This window comes from Embiotoca jacksoni, unplaced genomic scaffold (assembly GCF_022577435.1).
Source record: "Embiotoca jacksoni isolate LCO1_2020_lvr unplaced genomic scaffold, fEmbJac1.0.p SCAF_12, whole genome shotgun sequence".
In the NCBI taxonomy this organism is placed as follows: domain Eukaryota; kingdom Metazoa; phylum Chordata; class Actinopteri; family Embiotocidae; genus Embiotoca; species Embiotoca jacksoni.
In genome coordinates this window covers 1520719-1539989 of record NW_027185252.1, presented here as the reverse complement: position 1 = coordinate 1539989, position 19271 = coordinate 1520719, and the positions used below count along the sequence as shown (strand labels likewise).

At 42.8% G+C, this 19271-nt stretch overlaps 2 protein-coding genes across 2 annotated transcripts; both read left to right on the top strand.

The window, feature by feature from the left end:
• The first annotated feature begins 628 nt into the window (after positions 1-628).
• mcm8 (minichromosome maintenance 8 homologous recombination repair factor) lies at positions 629-8785 on the top strand. The gene is made up of 21 exons (XM_069144190.1): positions 629-695; positions 747-956; positions 1195-1260; positions 1359-1441; positions 1565-1714; positions 2043-2140; positions 2228-2426; positions 2590-2675; positions 3141-3286; positions 3396-3470; positions 3560-3698; positions 4169-4199; positions 4543-4680; positions 4830-4890; positions 5023-5103; positions 5451-5646; positions 5743-5956; positions 6244-6453; positions 6584-6660; positions 6885-7074; positions 7646-8785. The coding sequence occupies exons 1-21, from the start codon at positions 629-631 to the stop codon at positions 7736-7738; spliced, it is 2610 nt and encodes an 869-aa protein (XP_069000291.1). The 3' UTR covers positions 7739-8785.
• A 195-nt stretch (positions 8786-8980) lies between these two features.
• On the top strand, positions 8981-14201 carry crls1 (cardiolipin synthase 1). Its single transcript, XM_069144189.1, has 7 exons — positions 8981-9525; positions 9865-10002; positions 10245-10374; positions 10461-10546; positions 11194-11262; positions 12061-12152; positions 13008-14201. Exons 1-7 carry the CDS (start codon positions 9085-9087, stop codon positions 13102-13104), a joined length of 1053 nt encoding a protein of 350 aa, XP_069000290.1. The 5' UTR covers positions 8981-9084; the 3' UTR covers positions 13105-14201.
• Positions 14202-19271: the final 5070 nt, after the last annotated feature.

The following is a 19271-nucleotide window of genomic DNA, read 5'->3' as shown; positions in this document are numbered from 1 at the left end:
TATCTGTAGTAGTTCTTTTTGTGTCCACTGGGGGAGCAGTAGAGGGACAGAGAGCCTGCTTTTGCTCAAATATCAGAAGACGAAGAAGAAGCTGTGACGTCAGTGGAGGGAAATTTGACAGTTTGTTTGGTAACGTAGAAGTTGGTCGCTTTTCGGTTGATGTGGTTCATTGAGGACGTGCTTCAGTTGTCGGACTGTCTAACTTCGTTTTTCTAAAGACGAAACGAAAGGTTTGTATCGCCCTTACTCTTATTATCACAGGATTTAACGAAGCTTTTAGAAAAACGTCACCGACTACGTAAACGTTAGTTGTAGTTTCGAGGATCGCTATCGAGCCGACGTTAACTCGTCAACTCGTCACGGTTGGTTTATAAACTGAACATTTTCTGAAATGACGCACAATTTACTATATTGTTTGTATGCCGAAATTGAAAGTGAGTGTATTTATTGAAGGATTTATTAAGGAAGTTTAATTCGGCGCATGATGTTTGGTAATAATTACATTGACACTGAATTCACAGTATTTTTTTAATGGAGTTCGGAGCTGTGCAGAAAATACAGAAAAAATAAAATAAATACTGTTTTACTGTTTTCTCTGTTCTTTTTTTTTCTTTGTCTTAGGAAAGCAATGAGTGGAGAGGGTTCCAGCAGAGGCTCCTGGAGGGGTGGGAGTAGAGGAGGCTGGAGAGGAGGAGGCTGGAGAGGAGGAGGCTGGAGAGGGGGGTCAGCAGCAGGAGGAGGAGGAGGAGGAGGTTCGGGGGGAGGGTGGAGAGGAGGAGGCTGGAGAGGGGGGTCAGCAGCAGCAGGAGGAGGAGGAGGTTCGGGGGGAGGGTGGAGAGGAGGAGGCTGGAGAGGGGGGTCAGCAGCAGCAGGAGGAGGAGGTTCGGGGGGAGGGTGGAGAGGTGGAGGTGGTGGTGCTGGCGGAGGAGGCTCGGGAAACCGCAGCTCTCGGAGAGGTGAGTTCCATTTCGTTTCCGTATTATCGAGTAATGCAGGAATGAAATCTTCCTTCACTGACAGCTTCTTGAAAAAGAGTGATCGTTTTCTCCCTCAAAGTAATTTGGTTTTTTTTTCAACACGAGATGAAGATAAATTAAATATTAGCCTCCGATGTTCTTCCGGCATTTATTATCTAACGAAGTAGCAGCGGTCCCAACAATACGCGCTGTCATTTAATCCTGACCGTCTCCTCAGTCCTTTCTCAGGCTACTCTGGATGTTCTGTGTCCGTACAAAGGGTGGACGCTCTACTTCACAGACGGTACGTGTTCAGGATTATAATGCGTATTGGAGACACACAGTGATAAGGATAATAATGTTTTTTTTTTTTCCACTCGTTGTATGTCTTTTTACGTGCAGGCTTCATAGAGAGCTCACCCAGTGTGGAGAAGATCAAAGTGTTTGAGAAATATTTCACTTCCAGGATTCACCTGTATGACAAGGTGAGTCACACGTGTCCCGTTCATCATCTGTACAAGAACTCTTAGGCTTTTTTTCCTTCTTTTTTTTTTTTCAGTGTCGTTTTTTTTTAACGTGACATTTCTTGTGGTTTTTTTTGTGTCCAGGATGAGATCGAGCGTCAGGGCAGTGTTCTCGTCGACTACGCGGACTTGACCGGAGACAAAACGGTGCGCAACGCGCTTCCTGATATAATCACAGATCTGAAGGAGCAACCAGAGGTGATGCTCAACTGTCTGGGAGTGGCCGTTCACCAGGTACACACACACACACACACACACACACACACAGAGTCACTACCACACACATGTTCCCATCTGCAAATTACAGCCTTCCAAAACACATACAGCTGATGTTTTATTCCACCTCATAAGTCTTTATATGATAAATGAATATTTAGCGTGAAAATTCGGCTACAATTTCACTTCTAACACGTGATTTTTCACATCGTCATGTAATTATTAGCAACTCTTTAAATCTGAAAACCCGAGAGCTGAAACCGTAATCTGAGAAGTCTGTGTCGAAGCAGATTGTGGACTGAGAGCTCAAACCGCCGGACTGCAAACTGTCGTGCGTGTGATTCAGGTGCTGACCGTCGATTTGGAGAAACAAGCTGCTGAGCTGCAGGAGGAAGAGCTTCCCGTCGCGACGCCCATCAGCAATATTCCTCACATTAGTGCGAGGTAACGCACACAGTGAAGGCGCAGGAAGTTGTTGTTTTTTTTCTGGCGACCGTGAATACAGACGAGCGTGTTTCGTGTGACTCGCAGGCTGTACAACTACGAGCCGCTGACCCCGCTGCGGACGCTGCGTGCCAGCGTGTTCGGCCGGCTGGTTTGCGTGAAGGGAACCGTGGTCAGAGTGAGCAACATCCGACCTCTGTGCACCCGCATGGCCTTCAGGTGTCAGACCGGCTCGCACACGCTGTCGCTGCCTCTGCAGCACGGCAAGTACGCCGCACCCACCAAGGTGTGCACGCACACGTCCTCTGTTTCCCTGCAATATTCTTCTTCTTCTCCGTACTTTTATGGTCTCACGACTTCGGGGCACAGAAGTTATTCATGTTTTACCGTCTTCACCGTTTCTTAGATTTAGATGTGAACTCTTTTTATGTTTGTGTTTTATCACCTAGTGCATCCAGCCCGACTGTCGGAGTCGCTCCTTCACGCCCTGCCGCAGTTCTCCTCTCACACACACCGTCGACTGGCAGATCATCAAGTAAGTATCCTCTGTGTGTGTGTGTGTGTGTGTGTGTGTGTGTGTGTGTGTGTGTGTGTGTGTGTGTGTGTTTTAGTTGTCAAAGTCAAACTGCACATTTTCAAGTGGATTTGGAATTAGACTTTTTTTTTTTCATGGAGACATGCATGCGATATTGTTTGATAAATCTTTTTTTTCGCATTAACCATGATTGTTTTTCACGTGCATGTCAACTTTTGGTGTGGATCCTATGCACAGTCTTATAATTGAAGCTCTTAGTCACGATGTAAATTACACTTTCCACATGTTTTATCAACAACGGCACAAAATTGTTGTTGGTGGCAGTTATCTCTAATAAAAAAAAGGAATATTATAAAAAAAAATTAAAAAAAAACCACTTGCAGCTCATAAAGTATTCAAAAAAATATGGCATATCTCCAATCTATTTATAGAGTTTTTTTAGTTTTTTTTTTCGTGCCGTTTCAGGGTGCAGGAGTTGATGGGCGGAGAGCAGAGGGAGACCGGACGAATCCCGCGCACCGTGGAGTGTCACCTGACCTCCGACCTCTGTGACAGCTGCGTCCCTGGAGACACCGTTACCGTGACGGGGATCGTTAGGGTCATCAACGACGGTACACACACACACACACACACACACACTACATATAGCATGTGTATAAAAAAAAATTTTAAAAGTCAGAAAATCGTAACCATTTACAGTTGTATACTTTTTGTGTGCAGGCACTTCCAGAGGAAACAAGGATCAGTGTATGTTCCTGCTCTACATCGAAGCCACTTCTGTCAGCAACACTAAAGGTATCTTCTTTCGCATATTTAAAGTTGACTCGATGGATTTCGGTCCAGCGGCTCGACGAGGTGTCGTTTTTTTTCCTCTGAATCTTTAGGCCAGCAGGCCAAGTCGGGAGGTCAAGGGTCGGGAGGGTCGCTGGAAGATCGCTCCGGCGGGGAGGAGTTCAGTCTGAAGGAGCTGTATGCCATCCAGGAGATCCAGTCTCAGCCCGACCTGCTGCGCCTCGTAGTACAGTAAGACAGCCACTACTGACACGACTTCATAGAAACACCTCATATGATGGGTTATTGTAAAAAAAAAAAAAAAAAAAAAGTTACTACAGTGTCTAAATTTTGTACTTTTATCGCAGCAACAGAGTTTGAATGGTACAAATATGAGCCATCCTGCCGAAAAACGTAAAGTTGAAGCCATAACAAACTGTTTGTCTGTGTCTGTTTTTCACGTTTTTATTCAGTTAAAAGATCTGAGTTCCATAGTTGACAAAGTATCCCGTATCCACGCAGAGAAAGCACAGCTTCGATATCTGAGACTAACAAGCTTAATCTGGCACCATCTTTAGTTAACTTCAAATTTATTGTCACACCAATGGGAGGGATTTAAAAAACAAAAAGAAGTATATTTTGTGTGTCCTGAATTCGTTACGTCTGATATGTAATGAGCAGGACAACCTGGTACTAACAGACTCTCTCCTCACCTCTCTCAGCTCTCTGTGTCCCGTCATCTACGGCCATGTGGTGAGTTCAGAAATTTCAATAAGACTGCGGGGAAAAGAAAGCCTGATTTTCATTTTGTTTAAATTTTTGTTTATTTATCAAAATATAATATTTTCCAAGTAATCTTTTTTTTTTATTTCACTGTATCACGTGAGTGTTTTTTTTTGTCTGCTCAGCACAACAGCAGCCAGTTTTTCTGTTTTTTATTATTATTATTATTATTATGGAATTTCTGCTTTTTAGTCAGTGAAAATCTGGGAATGTTGTCTTTTGACTTGGAGTACTGACAAGCGTGCTTTCGGATGAATTGCGTCGCGTCGCGTAAAGATTCCGTCTGACATCCCGTCTCCTCGCGTGGCCGCAGCTGGTGAAAGCCGCCCTGGCGTTGACGTTGTTCGGAGGTCGACAGAAACACACGGGCAAGAACAGCGTCCCCGTGAGAGGAGACCCGCACGTCCTGATCGTGGGAGATCCCGGACTGGGGAAGAGTCAGATGTTGCAGGTAGAGGACGCGCAGGACATTTTACATACAACAGCAATACGTTGTTCTCAGATCCACTTTTCACACCGAATGTAAACTCACACACTGATGTGTGTGTGTGTGTGTGTGTGTGTGTGTGTGTGTGTGTGTGTGTGTGTTTCTCTGTGTAGGCAGTTTGCAATGTGGCTCCCAGAGGAATCTACGTATGTGGCAACAGTACCAGCACCACAGGTAACACGTCTTCAAATACAAAACTCCTTATTTTACGTGATGTACATAATATGATAATTATGCTTTGAATAGTTTACTTCTGTTCTAATATCATCGAGTAGGAAATGTAATCTATACCGTTTGTTTCTCCAGGACTGACGGTGAGTTTATCCCGAGACGCCGGAACGGGGGATTACGCTCTGGAGGCCGGCGCCTTGGTGTTGGCTGATCAAGGTGGGAAAGACCGGGGGGAAAAAAACGTAGCAGAATAACTGCACTCGTAGAGCAATATGCAACGTTTTTATTGAGGGGCAAACAAACGGATGTGTTTTCAGCCATAACAGCCTTAACAATACGTTTGGAAATGACAGCATGTTCAACCAGCAAACGAGGACGCCTGACAGCTCAGTCCGCCTGAGAAAAGGGACTCGTACAATATCAAAACATCATATTTATCAATGGCTGATGTCAATAATGTGGCTTACTTGGAGATTTAGAAGTTACTGCGTTTCCTTTTTGTTTTCCCCCCATCTAACGTTTACGTCTTCCTCATTTTATTCTTTTTTTTCTGTTCTCGTCAGGTCTGTGCTGCATCGACGAGTTCGATAAGCTGGGTCAGCAGCAGCAGGCTCTGTTAGAGGCGATGGAGCAGCAGTCTGTGAGTCTGGCCAAGGCCGGCATAGTTTCATCTCTCCCCGCCAGGACGTCCGTGGTGGCGGCTGCAAACCCCATCGGAGGACATTACAACAGAGGCAAGACTGTCTCTGAAAATCTGAAGTAAGTTCATCAAACAGCTGAGCAGGAAGTAAAAAGGATATTATGGTGTAAATATACAAGTATTTGACTTGTTTTGTTGGGTTTTTTTGCCTGTAGGATGGGCTCGGCTCTCCTCTCTCGCTTCGACGTCGTCTTCCTCCTCCTCGACATCCCCGACGAGTCGCACGACCGCCGCCTGTCAGAGCACGTCATGGCGAACAGAGCAGGAAGAGGCAGAGCCAGCAGCGCCATGGTAACCAGGACCAACAGTGATTTAGAGACCTCCATTCTGCTGGAGCACTCAACCATGCCGCTGTCTGAACGTTTGCAGGTAAAAATAATAATAATAATAAACTTTATTTGTGTAGAACCTTTCATACAAGAAATGCAGCTCAAAGTGCTGCACAGCAAGATAATTGCATGCAGTGTTTCACATAAAAAGGAACATTTAAAAATATAGAAAAAGAAACGAGATGCACAAGAACAGATAAAATGAAACACAAATGGAGTTAAAATATAAAATAAGCAATATGCATTTTAAAGCTGCATTTTGAAATAGGATGTCGACTCCGCAGTAGTATGAAAAAATTATCGTCTATCGTGTGAACGTGTTTCCAGATCCCTGCAGGTGAAGCCGTCGACCCGATTCCAGTGTGCTTGTTGAGGAAGTACGTCAGCTACGCCCGTCAGTACGTCCATCCGACGCTCTCACCCGAAGCGGCGCAAACGCTCCAGGACTTCTACCTGACGCTGAGAGCTCAGGGTCACGCTGCCGACGCCACGCCCATCACCACGCGGCAACTGGAGTCTTTAATCAGACTGACTGAGGTCTGTGTGTTAGGACACTGATGCATTCACCTAACACACACACACACACACACACACACACACACACACACACACACACACACACACACACACACACACACATCTGGCAACCTTTTGTTTTTGTTTTCAGGCAAGAGCCAAGTTGGAGCTTCGAGAGACGGCGACTAACAGTGATGCTCAGGACGTGGTGGAGATCATGAAACACAGGTAAACGCTGCAGGATTCACTGTGTGTGTGTTTCACACTCGGAGATGTAGAGACACGTGACTGTGATCTGCTGAATGTGCATTTATTTGCTTGTCTATTGGTGAAAACTTCACTGTCGGGCTGTTGTTGTTTTTTTGCCGTATGACTACAAACATGATAAGTCTTGTATATTTTGTCCTGTCCTGTCATGTACATTTATCTCTCTCCTGTTTGTGTTTTTACAGTCTGGCCGACACGTACTCGGATGGCTTCGGCAATCTGGACTTCGAGCGCTCTCAGCTCGGGGCGGGCATGAGTCAGCGCAGCGCCGCGAAACGGCTGGTGAACGCGCTGCACTCGCACGCCCAGAGGACCAATCAGAGGCAGTTCGACATGCAGACGCTTCGATCGATGGCCGACAGACTGAAGATCAAGGTGAAGGCGCTGAAATGGAACCGTTTATACCTCTTAATAACATCGGTTCACACTGTGTGTCAGATATATATATATTTCTCACTCACTGTCTGGGAGAAATATAATCACGTCACTAAAAAGTTTTTCAAGAAAATGAGAATTAATTAAATGATGTCTAGCAGAAAAGGTTGGTTTAAAAAAAAGAAGAAGCTGGAGGATAAACTTGCAGGTGAGAAGTTGATGCATAAAGAAAACTACTTCATGAGGTCAAAGGTTTTTTTCTCTCTTTAATCCCAATTTGATATAAAAGTTGAACTATGAATGTGTCAATCATAAACAGTGCAACTCTGAGCACTTAACTGACTTGATGAGCTATTTGCAATAAAAAAAAATGTGTTGCATATTGTTTACAACACTTATAATTTACAGAAAGCCTCGTTCTTTTTCCTTTAAGTTACATCGAATATCTTCGCCTCAGACTTCTGAGTTATCTCTAAACACATCCAGTAAAACACAAAACAAACAAAAAAAACACCATCCTTTTATCTGCACGCTGGAAATGACATTTCGTCGACCTTTGAATTTCTCCCAGGTGATGGATTTCGAAGGTCTCCTGAGTTCCCTGAATGAACAGGGATTCCTGCTGAAGAAAGGAGCCAAGCTGTACCAGCTGCAGACCGTCTGATCACTGACAGCAGACTCACAACACGCCTGCAGTCTTCACTACAAGGTCAGTGTTTGGGGTTGAACTCTATATTTAAAAAAAAGAAAAAAAGACCACAATTACCAAACCTGCCTCGAGTAGACGACAGTGTAACGACCGCAACTGACAAACATGACAAACCTTCAGGGCGACTCTGCAGTTCTTTTAAGGTCGTCGCAGCTTCCTGAAGAAGTACGAACTTCCTGCTAAAAGAGGAACTGAGCTCGACTCCGAACTTCTATCGAATGTTAATTTACTACATTATTAAAACTAAAAGAATATCGGCGTCCTCAACAGTCAGATACACTTTGTTTTCGAAGTAAACATGTTTGTGTTGTTTTTAAAGAACACGGTTACTGTAACTATACTTAAAGCTTTTAATATTTAAAAGTGTTCAAACAATCTTCAATGTTGGGAGCTGAAAACACCAACTTTGCAAATTTACCATAACTTTAAAGGAGACGATATGTACATAAAATCAAATGCATACAATATATTTATATACAGTATTAATGTATAGTGTTGGCTAACTTTGTAAATATCAGTGTAGTTGGAACAGTTGTTGGCAACGATGCAGCTTGTCGTCACTTTGTTGAGCGGTTTCTGTGTTTTCATTTAATTGTTCTTAACCATTAATATCTGAAACAGGAAGCTTGTCTGTGATTAAACTTTCAATACGGCACCAATATTTCCTTCCTAACCAATAATAAAACAACCCTCTTCTGAAGCCATGTTAAGCTGCCAATATGTTGTTACCTAATTTTACAGTTTTTCTAAAATACTGACTTGAAATTCTTCCCAAATGTTCTGTGTCGTTTACTGGTTCTGATTACTTTGTGTGCAGTTTATTAGTTAACATGAAACTTTCAAGTAATAAATAATTATACTTTCCTGTAAATGAAAACATTTTTTGTTTGTTTTTTTACGCAATTACAAAAACTATAGATTTGGCAATGAAAATGCTTTTAATTTGAAACGCAGTCGCACAACATTGAATATTGACTTTTATCAACAGTAAAGCTGTAAAACTGATCATTATGGTGTCATGTTTGTATCAAATACATTTGAAAGACTTATCTCTGATGCGTTTGTTTGGGTTCTTCTGTCAAATCTATGAACGACAGCTTTATCGATTTTCAAAATAAAAGCCGAATTGAGGAAATACAATTTTGCGACATCCTGCGCCGAATCGATTTACGGCAACATGGCAGCCTGCTGGCTCGAGCTGGGCTCCCGTCAGCTGTGAACCGCCACTGTCGGTAACTTCATCATGAACACGCGGGCGGACAGCGCGAGGTCAGCAGGTCGGTAACGCCGGGCTCGTGAGGATGATGACGGCGGGTTTTCGGAGGATTTCCGCGCCGCTGAGCCGCAACGCGGCGAACCTCCGCTGTCCGGTGGTGTCCGCGCGGACTGCGGGTGTGTGTTGGCTCGAGCACGCGTCATGGCGGCTCAGACGCACACCTGTCGCGGAGTGCGCGAGCAGGAAACTACCGCAGGTGAGCGGCTCGTGGCTCCTCGGGCTGCGATGGACGGATGAGCGCGTCGCGCGCTGCAGCGAACGGACTCCCGGTCACGCGCGAGGAACCGTGCTGCCGCACCGGGGAGGTCACGAGAGGTCGGCGGCCAGCTTCCGCTCCCCGCTGCGCCCCAAAGCTCGAGGACTGTGCAGCGGGAAGACCGGAGAGACACCGGACAAGGACCCGGCGGCCGACCGGGGTGACGTCGGTCCGGGACCGGGACAAGGGCTCTTCAAGTTCAAAGAGCTGGTGAGTCCAGAGGATGTGAGCTCAGTCAGGAGCAGGAGGAGGGCGAGTTCACTCGTTTTCTACCTTAAATAATCATTCAATTCAGCACAACTTGATTCAACTTTACAGTCACACGGAAATATAGCGAAAGACTTTGACAAACTATTCATGGTTTTGACAAAACACCTTTAATAAAGAACAACAACTTCATTCAAACTGAATCCTTTCTTATATTTAATTTAAAACTTCTTCACTTCCACCCGACGGTTTGTACGCGTCGTCGTCTTTTATCTCGGTTTTTATTTTGTAATCTGGTTAAATCAGAACCGTGTGTTCTAACCTCCTCCCTCCCTCCGTCAGTACGAGAACCCGTGGACGATCCCCAACCTGCTGTGCGTGAGTCGGATCTTGCTGGCGCCGTTTCTGGGTCACCTGATCATCCAGCAGCACTTTCACCTCAGTCTGGCTCTGTTTACGCTGGCAGGAGCCACCGACCTGGTAACACACACACACACACACACACACACACACACACACACACACACACACACACTAGTTGGTGGTGAGAGGAGAGCAGAGAGAGAAAAGGACAGCATAGAGATCCAAAACTTCAATCGTCGCAACATTTGTCCAGTTCGTTAAAACTGTTTTTTTTTACGACGCTCGAGTTTTCCTTTTTACAAACGCGTTCGTGAAGACGTCTTCCTGTCTTCCTGTCTTTGTCTCTCCGTCTAACTCAGCTGGACGGTTACATCGCCCGAACGTGGCCCACGCAGAAGTCGGCGCTGGGCAGCGCTCTGGACCCGCTGGCGGACAAGATCCTCATCAGTTTTTTATACGTCAGTCTCACCTACGCTGGACTTATACCGGGTATTCATTTCACTGCACATCCTTTATTTATTGTGAAGTTTTGTTTGCGGTGTCACGTGATCGTTGACTGTCGTCTCTGTCTTCAGCTCCGCTGACGGCTCTGGTGATTTTCAGAGACATCGGTTTGATCGCTGCTGTCTTCTGGGTCCGATACAAGACCGTCCCTCCGCCGGTGAGACCAATCAAACGCGCCAAAACTACAAACCAGTACTTTTTTTTTTTTTTTTAAATATAAATTGGGACACTGGCAACTTGAAGGTATTTTGTTGTGAAGACGGTTTAACGTCTCTGCGGCAACGACTCTCTGTATTTGTTTTTAAATGCCAGCTCTAAAGGCTTTTTTTTTTTTTTTTTTTTGGGGACCTCGATATGATTTTAAACATCTGAGTTGCATTTTTAGTTGCGATGAAACGGCGAAAAAAAAATAAATAATCAAGCTGGTCGAGGGGTGAAATATGTGAATTTATACCGTAAACTTTGAGACATGAGATCTTCCCTCTTTTGTTGTTTTAAGGTTTTCTTACGGGGTCATTGCGTTACTTGATTTCATAGTTTGTTTTGCTTTCTATGGCCCGTGTTGTTGTTTTTTTGTGAAGCTCTTTGTAGCAAAAGTTTAGAAAAGTGCTTACAGTGATGAAGATGATCGTTTCTTAATATCACTTGTCACTTTTTCTGCCAACAGTTCTGTCGTTTAGAGGAGTTTGGCGTCGCCTCTCATAAGCAGACGTTTTGTTTTTAATATACTTCTTGTGTTGCTGTGGCTTCTGTACTTCATCATATTTTAGGATGTGCTTTAAAACCTTTTTTTTTTTCCTGCAGGTGACCCTTAGTAAGTTTTTTAACCCCTGTTATACCACAGCACAGCTCAAGCCCACGCTCTTCAGCAAGGTGAGACACACACACACACACACACACACACACACACACACACACACACACACACACACACACCACCTACTCTGTCAGCGTTGTGGGCTTTCAAACATTTTCTGCATTAGTGAAGTGGAGAATTGACAACACTTGCAAAGCAAATGATATAATGAGAAAGTATAATTTAGTTTTTTTTTTGGTTTTTTTTCCTCTTCGTGAATCAGGATCAGCAACCGCTGACATTTCAAGTGGTTCATTTTAATTATTTTTTTAAACAAAAACAAAACCACCAAAACTTGTGACTGAGGTGAAACACGACTGTATTTTGTGCAAACATTGCATCAAGATATGTAAAACACTGTTTTACTAGTTTGTGCGCCACAAAATACAAAATGAATTGTGCTTAAACTATTATTTAGATATTCAGTATAAAGATTTAAAGTGCAAGTATAACAAACATCTGTGCTCCTTTTTAATTCTTAAATTATCACTAGTTTATTTACTAGGCGAAGGAATGAGTCAGCAGTTTGGAGTCATTTGGACGTCAAAGCAGCGCAGACGTTAAAGATGTGACGTCATTTCTCACACGGAGCAAACGACTCGCTTTAGTGCACAAATAAATGTAAATTTCTTAATCTGCTGATCAAACTCAGAATTAACTTGTTAAAGTCTGGAGCTTTTAAGAGTAAATTTATCTGCCGAATAATTTGCGAATGCAAAAGATAATTTGTTTTTAATTTGTTTTTTTGGTTGTGTCACATTTCTCCTCTAACTCGTCCTTTTATTTGTTTGTTTGTTTGTTTTTGTTTTCGTCAGGTGAACACGGCCATCCAGCTGTGCCTGGTCGCCGCCTCGCTGGCCGCTCCGGTCTTCCAGTACACCGACAGCATCCTGCTGCAGAGCCTCTGGTAAAAACAAAAACAAAACAAACACCGCTTCACATCGCAGGCTCTCATCCGCTCCACGTTACATATCCATATCTTCAGTGTTAGTGGTCACAACAACAACGACAATAACAATAATAACCAAATGAACGTGAACAGGTTTCGTCTGAGTCAAGCACATAAATGCCGTTTGTTGCAGCACATTTGTTCGGGTTAAGTGCGCTGACTCATCGCGGTTTCCATCTCTGAGTAGAAATCCGACTCCGGACAAACATTTTATTTGTTTTTTGCCACAGTGACCTACATTTTTACACAAATCTACTTCAAGCAGGCTGTTGAACTGACTCATATCGTGTCAGGCGATGTTTTGTCATTTTTCATTTTCACAACACTTACAATCAGTGTTCTGCTTTCGACACATTAAATAACAAAACGATCATGAAAAAATATCTTTTAAAGTAAGATTCTGCCTTCAAGTTCAAACCTGACAGCTTATAAACTTTTTCAGTGGTTAATTATAAGTAATTTTTATAATTATTTAACACGCAATATATGTAGTTATTAGTTACATTTTCATTTCTATATTCTTAAATAAAATGGTTGAATGAAATCGAAATAATTTTATTAAAAAGAACCAAAAATATTTTACTTTCTGCCGCAATGCTTTTCTCGACACGACCACTGGGGGCAGCAAAAGTCACATTTTCAAAGTTGAATACAATTTAAATATATATACTAAATAATAAACTATAGCCAACTGGTGGGTAAATAATAATAATAATAACTTCCTACAATGTCCCATTTGGCTTTTAATATAGATTAATTTGACCAATCAGATTGTGGTTTTAATTACAGTATACGTCATTTATTATATCGTAGGTACATCACTGCGGTTACCACGGCAGCATCAGGCTACAGCTACTGGCACTACGGCCGCAAGACGGTCCGGCTGCTGAACACCCGGCCGCCGCCGTAGCAACGCAAGCAGGAAGCAAAACGCTGCCAACGGAGACGCCGGTCGGCCGCGGCTGAAGCGGGACAGACGGGACGGGATCGCCGGGAGCTCCGGAAACCAAGTAGCTGTGACGACCGTGTACGCGTCGCCGTGGCAACGACGCACCGGAAGCCTGCAGATGGTGAAACCGCAACACTACAGAGGCGCAGCAGCATCTCCGCCACCGGACCGGTTTTTAAGACGCACGCTCAGCGATATTTTTTTTTTTTTAGATATAAACAGCAGCTACTATAAATACAGACCGTCCAACCGCACACTCAAACACACACGGCGACTACACGCGCCGAGTTTTCTGGCCGGAGCTTCTATTTCTTCCTCTTAGTTTTTCAATCAGGAGGCTGCGACGTCTGCAGAATCAGTGTCACAAGATTGTCAGATTTGTAATCCGATGATTTATGATTAAAAAAAAAAAAAAAAAAAGAGAGAAAGAACATCTGATTTGGTTTGTCTGCGTGCAGGTGGCTGTTTTTTTGTTTTTGTTTTTGTTTTTTCTTCGAAGACACAAATCCATCTGAGAGCAGAAATCAGGGGATTAAAAATCGGTGTATAAAATGATATTGAACGAGGACCCGACCATTTGATCCATCTCAAAAAATGTCATTTTTGATACTAGAGCTGTAGATTAATATCCTGAAAACAGACTAAATTCTATTACCGGATTAATTTAACTGAACATTTTCTATCTGTGAAATGATCCAATAATATCTCCGAGACATCTGAAAACAAACTCCCTCGCTTTTCATCATCTTACTGATATTTTCTAACGTTCTTCAGTCGGGAAAATAAATGTCACTTTAATCAGCAGTGAGAATAATCGTTACGCGCACGCTGGAATTTTTTTTTAAACTTTTGATTTGTTTTGGGTTCATTAGGAGCAGATAGTGAAAGAGGTCCCCGCTGCCATCAGCCAGCCTGGTTAATGAAACGGCTTGCTGCTGCTCACTTTATGATTATTATTATTATTAAAAGATCCACAGCAGCTGCGGCGCTGCTTTCAAGTTCCTCCAGTCTCTGGGAATCAATAAACCCGGAGGTTGTGCAGTGGCTGAACCTTTTTTTTTTTTTTTTTTTTTTTTTTTTTTTTTTTGTGTGTGTGCTCCTCAGGCAGTCGTAGCTTCATCCCTCCCCACCCTCACCCCCAAAAAACACACACACACACACACACACACACACACACACACACACTTCAAGAAGTGTGACTAGGGAGAGGAGGATATGTAACCTTTTCAACTCCTCTTCATTTCCCAGGGATATTTTTTTTTTTTTTTTTTTTTTTTTTGCTGCACCACTTGGGTAATGCCGCTTCATTAACCCGACCGCGTGCCAATGACTGCCAGGCTCGGTGCGAGTTGTTTTCGTGGCCTTGTGTGGGATGTCGGCTCATTATCTCTTCAGTGAATATTTTACTGGATTTCATTCTAAAAAAAAACAACAACAAAAAAAGTACATTTTTTAAAAATGAGATATCCGTCGTCGGGAACAAATTGATACCCGCGCTCATCAAACGACCGCTCGAACAAGTTCTGCTGCCTTTTATTTATAATTTTTTTTCTTTAAGAGGATTGTGACTCCTTTGGGTCCATATTTGATAACACAAATTGGAAGTGTATTATTTGGAAGTGCTGTTGGATGCCCTGCAGTCTCTTTGTGTTTTTTTGGCAAAGCTCTTTAAATAGCGATGCCTTCAGAGATTACAGCTAGAAATAAAAAAAAAATTAAAAACCTCCGTGTTCTTTTCAGCCTCGCGGCGAGATGCAACGTGGTGATTGACAAGATATTGACGGGTATTATTCAGACGGTGTTGCTTCAGTGTCAGGGAGGTGAGTTCAAGGACTGAAGCTGACTGTCATTCAGGTTTATGAGTCATTATTTGAGGGACTTCAGGAGGTGTTTTTAAAACTTGTTTTCTGTTAAAAAAAAAAAAATATATATATATATATATATATATATATATATATATATATACTTCGCAAAGTCATCGTTCATCTTTTTTTTTTTTACGTCCTCTAGAAATCCTGTCGAGCTTTCAGTCCATTTGAATCCGGTAGCCACATGTGGTGTGCTGATAACGCTCCCCTCCGGTCACGTTCAGAAACGATCGATAGCCCTCGTGTCAGGAAACGACTCCCACTCGCAGCTTGATGTGAAACGCGCACGTTTGTATTCGCCGGTCTAAAACGGTCGTTGTTACATCAGCAGCCAGAGACCAGTTTCGCACTGCAGCAGCAGTAAACAAATAAATAAAAAAGGAATCTGTAGTAAAAAATGAACTAAAAAGAATCAGGAAAAAAACTGAATTTGGACCATAAAATCCAACAATAACGCAGTCGATATGATTTACGCTTTTTTTTTTATATATATATATATAATGTCTGACATCTGCTCTAACTTTAGTCTGGTTGGGACGTCACAGAAGCCCACTCACCTCGCAGAGGAGATATTTGAAGGAGTCGCTGTGAGGCCTCTCGACCACTAGATGGAAGGAGCTCTTGAGGACGCTCTGACGGCAGTGATCACTGTTGCTCATGTGGAGGAAGGATGCAGCGAGTCTCTGCAGTAGAAACCTGCAGAAGAACAAGTGTTGGCTTTAAATCATAATGTTATTCTGATGGATAAAGCATTTAGTCAAATTCCATTAGCAGTGATTTTAATCAGAAAACGGCTGAAAAATTGGATTTTTCTGAGCACATTCAGCGCAAAAACTGTAAAAGACCGATGATTGATTGACAGGCAATTTGATGCAGCGACTGGGTACAAGACGGCAACTAAAAATCTGAGTTATTAACGTGTCTGATGCAGCATTAGTGGAACAATTTTTGAGGAGCTCACCAAATGATATATGTATATTTTTTAGAAACTGAAATTGTACATGAAATTAGAGGAGGGTGATATCGCCTTAAAATAACATCACGGCCTTTCTGTGTTCATGACTTTTTTGATATGATGAAATACTGAAAAAAATATTTTAGAATATTTAAGAGCACAGTTTGCATCAAAATAAGTTATAGTTCTTCAAATATTCAGTAAAAACGGAACCAAAATGATCTCGGCGACTCAGAGTGAGATTGAAACAGAATATGGGAAAAAAAAATATCAGCTCGAAGCTGCTCGTGTGCAACAGTTGTGTTGTTTGTAAAGTATTTCAATATGTCAATAAAAGCACTTTATGCCACATTGACAAAATGAAATGCTTTAAAACTGCAATTTAGTGAAAGACGCTGCGGGCACGAACGATCGCTTTGTTAGAAATAGATGAGAGAGAAATCAGGAGCAGAAATGATGTCGTTTTAACCAGAATACTGCAGAAAAATGATGCTTATTACTTGTTAGAAATGGTGTGCTTTAAATAGACTTTTTTTTTTTTTTTCTACCTCTCTATTAATGAACAGTAATGCAGTGACTTTCAGTAAATAATGATCCTGCTGAAGCATAATTGTGCCTCAATTTTTTTGGACAAGAAAAAAAAAAAACATCTCCGGGGACCGTCGGTGTTTTGAGGCTATACTTCTTTTTTTTCTTCTTTTTTTTTTTTTTTTTTTTAAAGCTGCTTCAATAACCAGTGACAGAATCTTTTTCTTTTTTTTTTCCAACACTCATACAGATGATTTTTTTTTGTGGATGGAGGCGAGAGCGGCCAAAATGTGGCTTCACACTTCGCAGGCCAGCTCTCCAGAAAAAAAAAAACCCCAACAACCCACAGACGAGCTGAATCACACTAACAAGAACAAACTTTTTTGGATCTGTATGCTCGCGTCGTCGCGGCACCTCCGGCTACTGTTCTCCGGTTCAGTCAGTCATCGAGAGAGAAATCCTCCTGACGGCTTCGCTCTGCTCAACATCTCAGGAGAAGACTCTCCGTTCATCCTCCTCCATTCTCACCGAGCAGCATCGTGAAAGATGACTTTGGTGCGCAATCCAGACGTCTTATTAAAGGTCAAAAAGATGACTCGGCATTTACCAAATATGACTTTCGTTCGTCAACTTCCCAGAACTGAGTTCTGCGTACCGCCTGCAGGAGGCGTCTTACCTGATAACCTGTTATTTTTAAAGGTCCCGTATCTTACACTTTTATGTTTGTTTTTTTGTTTTTTATTTGCACATTTCACATCCATAGGAAGATATTTTTGTGGTTTGAAGTAACAAATATCATCTCGGTGTAGTTTTACATCTTCTCTCTGCAGCTCTTCCAAGAACAGGCTGTTTTTGTTTTCTGTTTCTTTAAGACGTGTGACAAGAGTTTGTGACATCACAACCTCACGGAAATCCAACTCGCTCGTCCCGGCTCAGTTTGCTGGATGCAGGCTGTTTGCATTTCTCAGTGGACGAAACATTTTGACACTTTCACTGTATTTTTTTTAACACCGAGACCGGATTTATAATCAAAACGGCAACAGTACAATATGGACCTTTAATGTGGCTAAAAGTTTGCAGCATTTCTGGTCTTCTTTTCTCTTGAGAGCTTCAGGGTCCTTCCTCCCTCTCCGAACTTCGTTTCATGTGACATTTATTTTGTATCAGGCAGAATGTAAAATGATTGCAGTACTCGACTCGACTCGTATAATATAATATAATATTCGTCCTTTTCTTGCTGGTTGGTCTACAACGTTTGTCGGTCGCGCACATTCCTGCTCCAGTCTCTCCGGCTTCTCCTTCTTCTTGATTGTTTGTGCACAAATTTCAACGCACTCCGTGTAGTATTTGACGAGATATTTCAGTCTGGACTCGAAGTGGAGCGAGCCGCTGACATCGCCGTCCCCGAAGAAACCCATTTTCTCTCAAAGTCGACGTAGTTTCGGTTTAATTGGATCAGAATCAGTCGATTTCATTCACGACAACAAAACATGCTGCGTTCACACTGTTTCTTTAGTAAAAACGTCGTGAAGAGACCTTTTTGTAACCTTTCCCAGAAACTTCAGGGTCGTTTTTGTTTTTTTTATCCGGAGTGCCGCAATTAAAAGAAAGTTGTTTTTTTCCGAAAGCCTGTTATCAGAGCTGCGAAGGCGAGGATGCTGCTGCCACAACATCCGGGGCGGCACTCAATGTGCATGTGTGCATGTATACGACGAGTAAACATGTGGGCATTTTATTTATTTATTTATATTCTTTCTTCTTGTTTGTTTTTTTTGTCCCAGTTGCGGCCTTTTCGAACGTGTTGCAGGCGGCTGCAGCTTCGGGCGGCGACCGAACGACGTCGGAGGCAAACGGAGAGTCTCGGCGCTGCCGGAGGTTCTGAGCAGAACTTCACTTCAAACTTCACCGCTTATGAAACCCACTGAATCAGAGTCCTGATGGTCCTTTACAGAAGGGCCCACACACACACACACACACACACACACACACACAAAGCACTATCAATACAAATCCATATGGGTGCTATGGCTATGCACACACACACACACACACACACACACACACACACAAAATATCTCATGCACTCTTGCGTCTTTGCTGGTCCTGAAATAGCTCTCAGCCTCCCACTCTCCCTTATATAAGCTCCCAGCACGGTGATCTGCTGGTGAAGACCTGTGTGTGTGTGTGTGTGTGTGTGTGTGTGTGTGTGTGAGCCTCTGTCTGTGTGAGTGCCAGTGTGTGGGCAGTGGGAGTGTCTTGAGAGGTGTGTGTGTGTGTGTGTGTGTGTGTGTGTGTGTGTGTGTGTGTGTGTGTTTTGTATTGAAGTGTAGCGTGCATGTGAGGAAATGTTTGCATCTCTTGTTTTGCAGATCTCTCGCCGGTGTGCAGCAAAATTATTACAAGAAGGTCTTTAGACGAGAAATTACAGTTTTGAATTGAACGATCTCGGTCTTATTTTTGCACTTTTGTTGCCGTCGTCTGTTGTGACAGGATGAAGATCTGGTGACATCGTCAGAGTGGAGTCTATGCAACACATTCAGTACGACTATAAAGTTGTAAACCAGCACATAGTTTTATTATATTTCTTAAATTGCGCTACATCAACGAAATATCATAAAGTCACTGGGTCCTGTCAATCAGTGGCTACGGATAGATTTGACAGGATAATGTTAATAGTTAAGGTATTATTGCACAATAAACACATCAGTTTATTACTCGTCGCCGCTGGCTCACTAAATACATTTGTAGATATATAAATAAGTAATTTTATATATCTG